The sequence below is a fragment of the Crocuta crocuta genome, unplaced genomic scaffold (assembly GCF_008692635.1).
Source record: "Crocuta crocuta isolate KB4526 unplaced genomic scaffold, BGI_CrCroc_1.0 scaffold339, whole genome shotgun sequence".
NCBI lineage: Eukaryota > Metazoa > Chordata > Mammalia > Carnivora > Hyaenidae > Crocuta > Crocuta crocuta.
In genome coordinates this window covers 3,737,830-3,750,939 of record NW_027530357.1, presented here as the reverse complement: position 1 = coordinate 3,750,939, position 13,110 = coordinate 3,737,830, and the positions used below count along the sequence as shown (strand labels likewise).

General features: G+C 38.9%; 1 protein-coding gene across 2 annotated transcripts in view; it reads right to left on the bottom strand.

Annotated features, from left to right (window-relative positions):
* TAOK3 (TAO kinase 3) overlaps positions 1–13,110 on the bottom strand; it is a 181,816-nt gene that overhangs the window by 49,865 nt on the left and 118,841 nt on the right. For both annotated transcript variants that reach the window (XM_077766019.1, XM_077766020.1), the window contains exons 10-11: positions 6,883–6,976; positions 5,754–5,835 (exon numbers count right to left, since the gene is read on the bottom strand). In XM_077766019.1, the coding sequence (XP_077622145.1) occupies positions 5,754–5,835; positions 6,883–6,976 (176 nt within the window). The remainder of the gene's footprint in view (positions 1–5,753; positions 5,836–6,882; positions 6,977–13,110) is intronic.

The following is a 13,110-nucleotide window of genomic DNA, read 5'->3' as shown; positions in this document are numbered from 1 at the left end:
TGTCTTGTGGTTCTTCACCCTGACTTTGCTGTTGGGGGGGACTATGGCTTTTATTTATTTTTTTTTTTAATTTTTAATGTTTTATTTATTTCTGAGAGGGAGACAGCGTGAACAGGGAGGGTCAGAGAGAGAGGGAGACACAGAATCTGAAGCAGGCTCCAGGCTCTGAGCTGTCAGCACAGAGCCCGATGCGGGGCTCGAGCCCACGAACTGTGAGATCATGACCTGGGCCAAAGTCGGATGCTTAACCAACTGAGCCACCCAGGCACCCCTTATTCTTGCTTTTTTAAAATATCTCTTCCTCTGCAAAGAGTCCTTTCTGAAAATAAAACACCATTCCCAGGAGCAAGAGTAGCCTGCATATTTCAAGATGAGAATGAAAGGGAGAAAGTAAATTATTTTGCTCCTCTAGTGCTTGCAATTATACAAGAGCAAATCGGTTTTCAGTAAACTTCAAGCTATAACCTAGGATCAGTGAATTTTAGAACAGGAATGGCTCTTAGAAATTCTTTTATTTAAAAAAAAAAAAAGAAATTCTTTTATTTTCAAGGTGTGGAAATTCAGGCACAGAGAGGTTAAGTGACTTAACACAGCTAACTAGTGGAAGAGCTAGGGCTGCAACCCAGGTTTGCTCATTGGGGGTCTGTTTTCCAGTGGGCTACCACCACTACTGTCTTTCTAAAACACGGATTTTATTGTATTCGTCCTATACACTGGTGTCGCATTTATCCCCCATTCCAACCTCTTTGCCTTGCCTTCATTTATTGTGAGCACTGGAAAGTAAAAGCATTGACTGAACTCCCACCTTTTTTATAGTGAAAAATAACAATATGACAGAGTTCTGGCAAATGAGACACTGTCTAGGCGGAAGTCTCTGAGGGTAGTTTTGTTTCCTAGAAGAAAAAGGCAAGGCACCTGAAGAAAAGGTGTTTTCCACTCTGCCCTTCCTTCTTTTTCCTCTTGGGATAAAGACTTGAGTCCTAGAAACGCAGGAACCATTTTGTGGCCAAGAAGATAAAAACCACCTGCTGAAGATGACAAAGTATGAAGAGAGGGCTTGGATCCATGGTGACCTTGGTGAGCTACTTATAGCTCTGGACTGCTTAGAAGTCTTCTTTCTCAGTGCACTATACTTGTGGCACAAGGTAATTAAACCCTTAACCCGTGTAAGCCTTTTAAAAGTGATAGACCCAGACTTAAAAACATGCCTCCAGGGGCACCTGGGTGGCTTAGTCGGGCTAAGCATCTGACTCTTGATCTTGGCCTAGGTCATGACCTCACGGTTCATGATTTGGAGCCTTGAGTCAGGCTCTGTGCTGATGGCAGGAGCCTGCTTGGGATTCTGTCTCTCCCTCTCTCCCTGCCCCTCCTCTGCTCATGCTTGCACTCTTTCTTTCTCTCTTAAAACAAAAACAAAAACAAAGCCACAAAAAAACCAAAACAAAACATGCCATCATGATGAAGTCCAGCCTTTTACAACCAGGCTCATGGTTGTAATTCTAGGCTAGTTCTCATTCCCATCCAATGCATATAGTACAGTCTAGATAGTTCTTGCCTCATGACATGTGTTTCACACCTGTATACCTCTGCTCATGTTCTCTCTGCCTGCAGCCCCATCTCCTCACTGTTCTCCAAAGCCCAAAATTCTTGACACCCTTACAACTAAACGGTCCCCAGATCCTCTTAGAAGAATGGCTTTATTGTTCTTGAAAGTTTATTTCCTTGAAACATTTAAATACAGAAAAATGCATAAAAGTCAAAGAAAATCATCTCAAATTCCACCACCCAGAAATAAATATTGTTAAAGAATGTCATTTTACATGTTCTCTCTCAAGATAATGAGTATCTAGAAACAATTTTACATGGGAAGATTCTGCATGCTAATTTTAAGAAAATCTATTAAATTAAGGTATACTTAAATGTAGCAGAATTAGAAAACAATGAAGTAAAGTAATTGCTTAACTTCAGCTATAATTTCTTCACGAACAGTTGCCAGTTCTTAAAAGATCCTCTCAAGTTAAGGAAAAACAAAAAAGATGGCAGAGATTGGAATTGCTTTTTTTTAATTATGCATTTCGACTTAAGAATTATTGTCAACCAGCTACTCTGAAAAAGAGGAAAATTAGTACACTTGTCTTTCTTTCCTACCCCTAGATTGTTCTAGCTACATTAGTATTTTTACACTGTTAATGCCTATAGCATTTACATTCTGCTCTTGAACCATATAAATGATTTTACCTTGGTTCTATATTTAAATGGATTCGATGTGAAGGTGACGTTTTAATGTCAGGAAGAAAATGTGAAGAAAAAATGGATTACTTAAAAATATTTGGGAACAAGATAGCCAACTGGGAGGGCAGGGGGGAGAAGGTGACTTCCTTGTAACAGATTTTTACATCACTTCTCAAAAGAAGCCCAGCATAAAGAAAACCAAAAGAGGAATAGGGGGAAAAATATTTGCAAGATCTACTACAAATGAATAATAATAATTAAAAAAAACCCTAATGATCAGACAAATGGGCAAAGATCACAAACAGTTCACAACAGAAGAAACCAATGGCTTTTCAACATATGAAAGATGCATCAACTTAGTTCATAATGAGACATACAAATTAAAACTACAAGTTTTTCACTGATCTGAGAGCCAAGTTGAAAATGTGTTGATCCTCATACTTTGTCAGTGGGAATATAGGTTGGTGCAACTTCTTTGGAGGATGATTTGTCAGTATCTGTTTAAATTTAAAATCTATATTCCCTCTGATTAGCAATTCCACTTCCAGAATTTTATTCTTTAGATAACCATATGTAGTACAAGATGACACGTGTACAGAAACTCACTGCAGCAGTTTGCAATAGCAAGAGATTGCAGACCCCATAAAGAAGTTGGCTAAAAAAAATGTGGTCATTCTGAGAATGTTACAGAGCCATTCATCAGAATGAGGTACCCAAAACATACTATAAAGTAAAACAGACAATCAAGTTAGAGCAATGTTTAGAGCTAGCTCCCATTGGTGCAAAAATAAAATAAGAATATTTATTTCCATGGGCATAAAATATATCTAGAAAAACGTGTACAAGATTCATGACAGTGGCTGCAGCCTCAGAATAGGAAGGAGATTTACTTTTCTCACTCTGTCTTCAGAAATTTGTATTACCTATTCAATATGAAGAATGTAGTCCGTACCAAGCAAAAGAAATACATAAACAATTTTGGGGCCGATTGAAATTCAGTATTTGCTGCCAGTCCTTTGACCACTTTCTTCAGTTCCTAATTTATTCTTTCTTCCTTCTTTCCCTCTTTTTCTTTTTTCCTTTCCTTTCTTCTTTCCTTCCTTCTTTCTTGTTTTATCACTAGATTGGCTGGATTTTGCTATTGAGGAATTTTTTTAAAAGCTATTAAGAAAAAAATTGATTCAATTTGTAAGGCTTGAAAATCTAAGTTGCATTTCGAACTGGAGAGCACCTTAGCTAGGTCAAAGGTCCACCCCAACATAATTTTTTTCAGCCTATTTGTATGAAACTTTATCCTTGGAGTGCAAGGAATTTTATCAGGTTACTGAAGATCAGTTCTGTGGTGTCTTTCTTCAGGCCTCTGCTTAGAAGTCCCCTCTCTAGAAAGGCCTTTCCTAACTTCTCATCTAAAAAGTTAGCTCCTGGGACACCTGAGTGGCTCAGTCAGTGAAGTGTCTGACTTCAGCTCAGGTCATCCTCTCACGTTTCATGAGTCTGAGACTTGCATCTGATTCTGCGCTGACAGAGAGGAGCCTCATTTGGATTCTCTTTCTCTTCCTCTCACTGCCCCTCCCAGCGTCTCTCTCTCTCTCTCAAAATAAACTTAGGTGGGGGAAAAACACCCAAACATTGGCTACTGGGGAACTTGACTGGCTCAGTTGGGAGAGCATGCAACTCTTTATCTTGGGGTTGTGAGTTTGAGCCTCATGTTGTAGGTAGAGTTAATTAAACAAAACAAAACAAAACAAAACACCAGCTCCTGTCTCAGCTTTATTTTTTCTGCAAAAAACTGACTACCAACTGATATTCTATTCATATATTTACTTATTTGTTAGTGTTTGGAACAGTGCTTGGCATGCAGTAGACAATCAGTGACTATTTGTTGAGTAAATGGTGGACTTGTTTGATTTGGCCCCCACCAAATCAAACTAAGATGAAATCAAGTCAAATAAAGATCCAAATCATTATTTCCAATAAAGTTTTCTTCAGGTATATCCTTAAATATCTTCTGCTAGGTGCGTTTGGCTTTCTTCTTCAGGAATAATAGGTTGGCACATATTAGGTCGTCTGTCTTCGACATGTGTCACCGTCATTATATTCATCTTCAGAAGCTTTTCCCTTGCATTTAACTTTATTTCCCTACAACTTTCTCTCCTTGGAAATACCCTGATTGGTTTGTTACATTCATTTATTGCTTATGATTTTGTGTTTTAATTTTTCTCTTCTGTGTCTTTTTTTACCTCTGCCCACTTGCTTTTTATATCCCTTTGTTGTCTGTTCCCTAAAACTCCTCTTTGAATCCTTGTAATATCTTCTTTGAGGTGCTTCTCCCCCTTAATTTCAATACAGCCCCAAATTATCTTTTTTTTCCCCCTTTGCAGTAGTGCTTTCTGTGCCTTTTTTTTCTAAGTCTTCATTTACTTCAAAGTACTAAAGATGTTACTTTATCTTGGGTCATCTGGTGTTTTGTTCTGGTTGTCATTTTTCCCTGAAGAAATGTGGAGCTGTTGCTGAGACATACAGAGTAGAGCTCATGTCTAGAACACGTGATGGCTCTACACCAAAGGGAATGAGGGTCCTTTTACCTGTTGTTTCTGCTACTATGTTCCTGTGGGCTACTATTTACAAGATGAAAAAACTTAATTTTCCATGGAAAAATGAGTCGGCTTCAGACCTACCTCTTCAGAAACACTTACAGCCAGAAAATAATATGATAATCTTTACACAGTTGTCAGAAAAAGAAAACATAAACCAAGCATTTGTGACCCACATGAGGTGCTCTTCAATTCTAAAGGAAGCTGACAGTTTTAAGCTTTCAAATTTAAGCAATATAATCTTTCTGAGTTTTCCTTAAAACCAACCAGCCAACAAAAGAGTTAAAAAATATACATCCAGAAAGAGGTTAAATAAATCTGGCCCAGTCAGTGCCAAATAAAAGATCTTTGTATTGTAAAAGTCTCCATATACTTCACTGATACTGAGGGAATATATATATATATATGAAGTCTATAATAAAATGTATGAAGGGATGCTCAAAAATGTGACCCTTACAAAAAATGAATAGAGTTAACATGATACTCTTGTCACCAACATGTATGCTGTAATGTGATATAAACGTATGCTCTGTGTATTTACTGTGTATCTTCACTGCTTGATGATTTGGCAACAACCTAACTGAAAACCCTAGGAGTTGGTGCCTGGACCACTGACAGACTGTCCTGAGAACACTGTATTAAAGTTCATGCGGTCTTAGTCATAGGAACATCAAAGGGAAGACCAGAGCAAAGAGAAATACTCTTTGTGGTAAGGCAAAAACAGGGAGGGGGGAGAGAGAGAAGATGGAAAAGACTATCCACAGGGAATATATAGTACATCCATTGTGATAGTCTTGCCGTTTCTACGCCTCGCTATTATCTCTGCAAAATGACAAGGCGGCGTGTTCTAATCCAGCGCGTCATGATGAACTGCCACAGGAACGATTTACTATATTCCCCTCCTCAAATACAAGTTTGAAAAATTACCCGTAATAGTTCCGCTGACGTTGGCCTTTCCTGAGGTATTTTCTGCAAGCAGTAATCAACAAATCTCCTAAAGGAGTCCGTCCTGTATGTGCAAATGCATTGACAGAAAAGAAAATGAGGGTCTGTGGAATACACAGATTACTCAAAATAAGGGAAGATTTTACATTCTAAGAGATTTTTAATAAAATATATGGAATTTTAAGAGAAGTGGACCATTTTCAAGTTTATGGCATCTAGAAATTCATACTTTGGATAATGAATGTGGAGAATTTCAAGTCAGTCAACACATAAACATATCTTCACATACAAGCAAGGTCAAATCATAATTTATATGAGAAAATGGAAAATACTATATTTGTAATATTATAGTTTTATACACATTTTTCTTTCTCAAGATAACAACTCTCCTACGATAACAACTCAAGCCTACATTCTTCACAGCCAGTTGCAACCTCTTCATCAGGCACCACCTGCAACCAGGTAGGAAAACTTGAAGCATGAGGGAAGAGAACTTTGGAATATGCTTTCTGGGTGAAAACACTTCCTTCTCTTGAGAATGCCATTTTGTCCACTCTTCTTTAAAACTGCCCTTCTTCTATAACTCTTGTGGCCCAAACAGTTATCAAAAGGTCATAATTTTCCATATGGAATGATACATCTTCTGACAGATAGTGTATGCTCTGTGTCAACATATTTAAATATACATATAATAAAAGAAATGACAACTGGAAAAACAATGACATCAGAGAAGGTACTTTATCTCTGCTGAGAAGTGATAACAGCTAAGATGATCAATATGAGACTGTCAGGATTTAACATACAAGACTTATTAGGAAGGTAACAGGATGTGTTTCCTGCAGAATTTCAGTTCCTACACACACACAGTTTAAGAACATAGCACAAGTGACAGTGAGGGCAGAAATAAATAAAAGTGTGTGTGTGTGTGTGTGTGTGTGTGTGTGTGCGCGCGCGCACATAACCAGTTCATGCCTACAAAGCATCACCACACTTACTATAACATAAAGGAATGAAATGGTTTCTAGGTCAGATGTTTAAAATGTAATTTAACGGAAGTGCCAAATACATATGGTGATTTCCTTAGAGATTTAAAATGAGAGGAGAGTCTTACCATTCATTAGATTGTAGCGTTGGAGAGTCATTCTGGGCAATGTGGTATAAGGCACTCATGGCATTCATGTTGAAAAGGGGGGGCTTCCGTTCCGCTGAAAAAGAAACACGATAAAGTAGTTCTTGAAAGACATCAGGCAGATAGAGAAATAAGGATCTGTGAGCAAAGCTTTGCTGCTAAATCAATGGTTCATTACTGCCATCATGCCACATAATCCACATATTTTCATCTCTAAGGTCAGCCCAGGATAGCCATTCAGAAGAAGCTGCTGGTCATCTTAATGTACATTGGCAAAGCTCCTGATAAGCCCATTTCAAGAGAGACAAGGGAAAATCATTTCTTTTTCACATATCATCAAAACACTGGTCTTCACTTGTGTTTCCACAATAGGTATGAACATCTTCAAGGGTATGTGTTTTAATTTAAAAATATGTATTTACTGGAAATAAAACCCATACGGCACAGAAAAATAGAATGAGCAAAATTATTATAGAATGGAATGCGTTAAGCATTACTAACGTAGCATGGGAGATAAAGTAATTCAATTCAATAAACACTGTTTGAAGGCTCATCTGGGCCAAATAAATGGTACAGGTGGTGGTGGTGGATGGGATATGGGAGGAAGGGGAAGATAAACAATAAGCAAGGTTTGGTTCACCCATTTTATTTTTATTTATTAAAAATTTTTTAAGTTTATTTATTTTGAGAGAGAGAGAGAGAGTGAGCATGAACACAAGCAGGGGAGGGTCAGAGAGAAGGAGAGACAGAATCCCAAGCAGGCTTTGCACCATTAACACAGAGCCCAACTCAGGGCCCGAACCCATGAACCATGAGATCATGACCTGAGCCGAGATCAAGAGCTAGACACCTAACTGACTGCACTACCCCAGATGCCCCAAGATTCACCCCCTTTTAAAGAGAAACTCAGTGAAATTAGGCATTTCTTAATAGATTTATTCCAACTCAGCCCACCATGGTCTCTTTTTGGGAATTTCTACAGCTCTATTTTAGTATACTGCTTATTTGGCATGTGCTCTCTTATTGTGCCTAAATAAACATACAATTCTTTTCTCTCAGAAAAAAAATCATTAGCTCTAAGAGCAAGATATTATGACCCTAATACTCCTTAGCTTTTATTTATTCCTCAAGCAACAGGTAATAAAATGTTATTCACATATAAGTTGCTCAGTTTGTTGACCAAAGGAAAGAAACAAGGTTCTAGTTCTAAGTACAGTTAATTTTATATTATTTACTAGTTATTATGCCCTAGAAAATAAATCACAATCTCATTCTATTGTGCTTATCCTAATGGTTTCCTTACACAGTACCCCCCTTGTAATTCATAATATAATTCTCAGGTTTTATCAGAGTAACTAGGTTTTTAAGCAAAGATTCTTCTTTTTTTAAAAATTTTTTAATGTTTTATTATTTCTGAGAGAGAGAGACAGAGACAGACAGACAGACAGACAGTGTGAGCAGGGGAGGATCAGAGAGAGAGGGAGACACAGAGTCTGAAACAGGCTCCAGGCCCTGAGCTGTGAGCAGAGCCTGATGTGGGGCTCGAACCCACGAACCGTGAGATCATGACCTGAGCCGAAGTCGGACGCTTAACCGACTGAGCCACCCAGGCGCCCCAAGCAAAGATTCTTCTATTAACCCCTTTTAAAATGGAAAAGAGGGGGGCGCCTGGGTGGCTCAGTCGGTTAAGCGTCCGACTTCGGCTCAGGTCATGATCTCACGGTTCGTGGGTTCGAGCCCTGCATCAGGCTCTGAGCTAGCTCAGAGCCTGGGGCCTGCTTCAGATTCTGTGTCTCCCTTTCTCTCTGACCCTCCCCTGCTCATGCTGTCTCCATCTCTCTCTCAAAAATAAATAAAATATAAAAAAAATAAAATAAAATGGAAAACAGGGCTTATTCTAAATTCTAAGAAACAAGAAGTAATATAAAGGCAGAAGTAATATAAAAGACATTTTGACTCACAGAAGGATGAACTTCTGAAAAGCCAGGATAAGAAAAAAAAGAAAGCAACCCTCCCTCCTAAACTTGGAATGAATGATGTTAAGAGTAGTGAACTTTAGGGGCGCCTGGATGGCTTAGTCAGTTAAGCATCCAGCTTCAGCTCAGGTCATGATCTCACTGTTTGTGAGTTTGAGCCTTGTGTTGGGTTCTGTGCTGACAACTCAGAGTCTGGAGCCTGCTTATGATTCTGTGTCTCCTCTCTCTTTGCTGCTTTCCCTTCCTTGTACTCTGTCTCTCTGTCTTTCTCTGTCTCTCTCAAAAATAAAGAAACATTAAGAAAAAAAAAAGAGTAGTGAACTTGAAGTCATTGACATTATTCCAGCAGAAGACAACTATGGTTATTCATTCATGATACTTTGGAGGGGCCTCTTTATACTCTTGACTAAATGTTCTCTGATACTTTTAAAATGTAACAGTCTACCATTCTACAAATATTTTTTATTAACCTTTCAACAGGATATTATACACTCATGAAATAGATGCCAGTATTATAGGGGCGTGAACTGTTAACAAGCAGAAATTTGAAAGTTGTAGTGTGGGGGCACCTGGGTGGCTCAGTCGATTAAGCATCCAAATTCAGCTCAGGTCACGATCTCATGGCTTGTGGGTTTGAGCCCCGCGTTTGTTGGGCTCTGTGCCGACAGCTTGGAGCCTGGAGCCTGCTTTGGATTCCTGTCTTCCTCTCTCTCTGCCCATCCCCTGCTCATTCTCGGTCTCTCTCAAAAATAAACAGACATTAAACAAACGAACAAACACGACCCTGGCGATGTCTAGCATTTCATGCGAGAAGTAATGCTTCCCCCTCTTCTCGTGTCATCTTTCGCTTCACTTAGAGAACCAACTTCAGCACCTTTCAACATACTGCTTCCTCTGTCTGGACTCCCCTCTCACTTTCATTCCCTAAAACTTTGGTTAATCCTTGCCAACCTTTCAAGTTTCACCTTAAATATAACTGCATTTTGCATTCATTTCATAAATATTTATTCAAGGCTTATTATATGCTTATAAGCACTTCCGCAGGGAAGCCTTCTCTGACTTCTCAGACTATTAGATTTTCTTACTGCAAATTATGTTTTTCCTTTCCACTACGTACAACCATAATTAATTATTTGTGTAATTCTTTACATAATGTGGGTCCCCTTTGCTAAACTTTACGAGGACAAGGGCAACAGCTACTATGTTCATCTTTGCATTCCGAGTGCTAAGAATAGCACCTGGTATCTATTTTTGGTGGTTCAAAAATACCTATAGAATAAATAAATGAAGGTAATGCAAATTAAGGCAAGGAAGAAATCTTGTTAGCAATCTTGGGCAGCAGAAAGTCACAAAAATGACTGAGGAGCGACTAAGTCTTGGGGATTCCATCACAGGCTATGTGATGGCTTTATTCACTGCCAGAAGGAATGGCAAAAAGGTATAAAATTCAAGATGCTCAGACGAACACTGAATAGCGCAGGAGAAACACCCAGGAAGGGGGACTAAAGAAAGAACAGAAATTCCCTCCATCCTTCCTTCCTCCCTCCCTCCCTTCCATAGTTTATTGTCAAGGTGGTTTCCATATAACACCCAGTGCTCATCCCAACAAGTGCCCTCCTCCATGCTCATCACCCCCCTTCCCCTCTTCCCCACCCCCTTCAGCCCTCAGTTTGTTCTCAGCATTCAAGGATCTCTTACAGCTTGCTTCTCTCCCTCTCCCCAACTATTTTTCCCCTTCTTCTCCCCCATGGGCTTCCGTTAAGTTCCTCCTAATCCACCTATACGTGCAAACATATGGTATCTGTCCAGAAAGAACAGAAATTTAGAAAGAGGATGAAGGAACAAAAACAACAACAAAACCCCATTCAACAGTGACAAGAAAGGCAGTAGCTCAGATTTGAAGCGGGAATGGTGAGGCCATAAGTAGCCAACAGCCTGTTGTGAACAACACAAGATGGCAGCCAGACACACAATGATAGATTAGCTTTAGTCGTTAGGGGCACATGACCACAGGTACCCTAAGCACAGAACACAGCCCTATGGTCTGAGAAGCATTTGCCAAATACTAGCTTCAAATGGCCTCAGCTATGTTCACATCCTTTGCTAGGTGTGCTACGTAAGTCCTCTGGGCCATGGTGACAGGATTCATTGCTGAGCCAGCATACTATAGAGCAAGGGTTGGGAAACTATGGCCTATGGACCAAATTCACCTAGAATCCTGTTTATGTAAAGTTTTATTGAACCACAGCCATGTTCATTTATAAACATACTGTCTATGACTGTTACCATGCTCACAGCAGAGTTGAGTAGTTGCGACAGAGAATGTATGGCCTGCAAAGCGTAAAACACTTATTATCTGGTCCTTTACAGAAAGAGTGTCAAGCCTTACTATAGAATATAATAGTCTTCATACAATCTTCCACATAAGCAGCAAAACAGGAACTAGGAATGCTTTTGAAGCCACCTTGTGATATGTAATTCATATCTTCTCAAAAGAAGGGAAAAGGGTGGAAGCATAAAAAAGGTGAATTAACTAAAAGAAAAAAATAGTGATTTGTATTTGGAGACAAGGATCCAGTTTGTGTGGCAACAGGTTTCTTATGAACCAATGTGCCTGAAAAACATAATAATTAGTGTTAACAGTAGTTACTACCATTTGCTGAATTCCTACTACATGTCAGGCACTCATTGCTGTCGGTCATAATTTTCACAATAGCTCGGCAAGATAAGCATGGTTACTCCAAGCATTATTTTCCAACTCAATAAACTGAGGTTCAGCTAGCCTAAACAATGAAACTCAGTCACATAGTAAGTGACTAAATTGGGATTTCAACCCATCTTGTAAGCATCCAAGAAATGTGTTATTTTCACTATGTCTCAGTGTCTCTTTGACACCCTGGTGCATTTTATGATAGACTGTACTGGTATTTAAAAAGAAAAAGGTGGGAGGGGTCCTGGGTGGCTTGGTCAGAAGAGCATGTGGCTCTTGATCTCAGGGTTGTGAGTTCGAGCCCCACATTGCATTTGAAGATTACTTAAAAATGGATAAACTTAACTAAATAAATAAACTTTAAAATTAAAAAGGAAAAAAAAAAAAAAGCAGCAGCAGCAGCAACAGTTTTAGAAGAATAAATATGCCAGGGCGCCTGGGTGGCTTAGTCGGTTAAGCGTCTGACTTTCGCTTAGGTCATGATCTCGCGGTTCGTGGGTTCAAGCCCTGCGTCGGGCTTTGTGCTGACTGCCAGCTCAGAGCCTGGAGCCTGTTTCAGAGTCTGTCACTCCCTCTCTCTCTGACCCTCCCCTGCTCACGCTGTCTCTCTCTCTCTCTCCTAGAAATAAATTAAAAAAAAAAAAAAAAGAAGAAGAATAAATATGCCTGCCTCTCCCTAATAGCCATCACAACATTCATTTATTACCAGATAAACAATGAGTGGCTAACATGGAAGAAGTAAAGTCCAGGCAAAAAACCTACATAAAAACATGTCTGTTTTGTGTTTTGTTTTGTTTGTTTTTTCCTGGAAAATTTTTTTCTGAGCACAGTAAGTTCCCTGACAATGCTAATGGACCATTTGCCAGCTCCTATCATAACCTCTGCAGGTAAACTACGTAAGTGTCTGTAGGTTAAACAGATGAACATCATATTAACTTCTCTTGAAATAATCTTGAAAAATAAAATTTTGCTGACTGGACAATCTCATGGTCCAAAGTGTTCAGAAGATTCTTGCATGTAACTAGTCCTTTCAGTGGAAAATTAATTTAGCCAAAGATAATTTATAGGACAGGTTTCACCACTTCGGAACAGTAGAGGGTGATCCAGGAAAAAGCGACAGTGCCAGTAACATTGTCATCTTCCTCCTTTGTGATGTTACCGTAGCAATTTAAACGACAAATTAGGGAGCTTTTGAAAAAATGTACTGTCTTATAGAAGTAATGTCAAAAGGAAAGGGTATAACATTATCCACAACTCAGGGTAATCTCAACATTAAAAGTACAATTTAAAGTATTGCAAACATATAGGAAACTTAGAAGAATCATTGCTTAGGGTTTTATATGCAGCAGTTTGGTCTTTTTTTTTTTTCATGTAAAAAGAATACTCTTCTTTTATATGTCCATTAACAAGATTAATGCTAAGGAGATACACAGTAAAGCTGTCAAAAAGGTACCTGAATGGTCTACTGCACTAACAATATAATACATTTTGAATAATTGTTGATAAGTTAAATGTCCTTGGTCA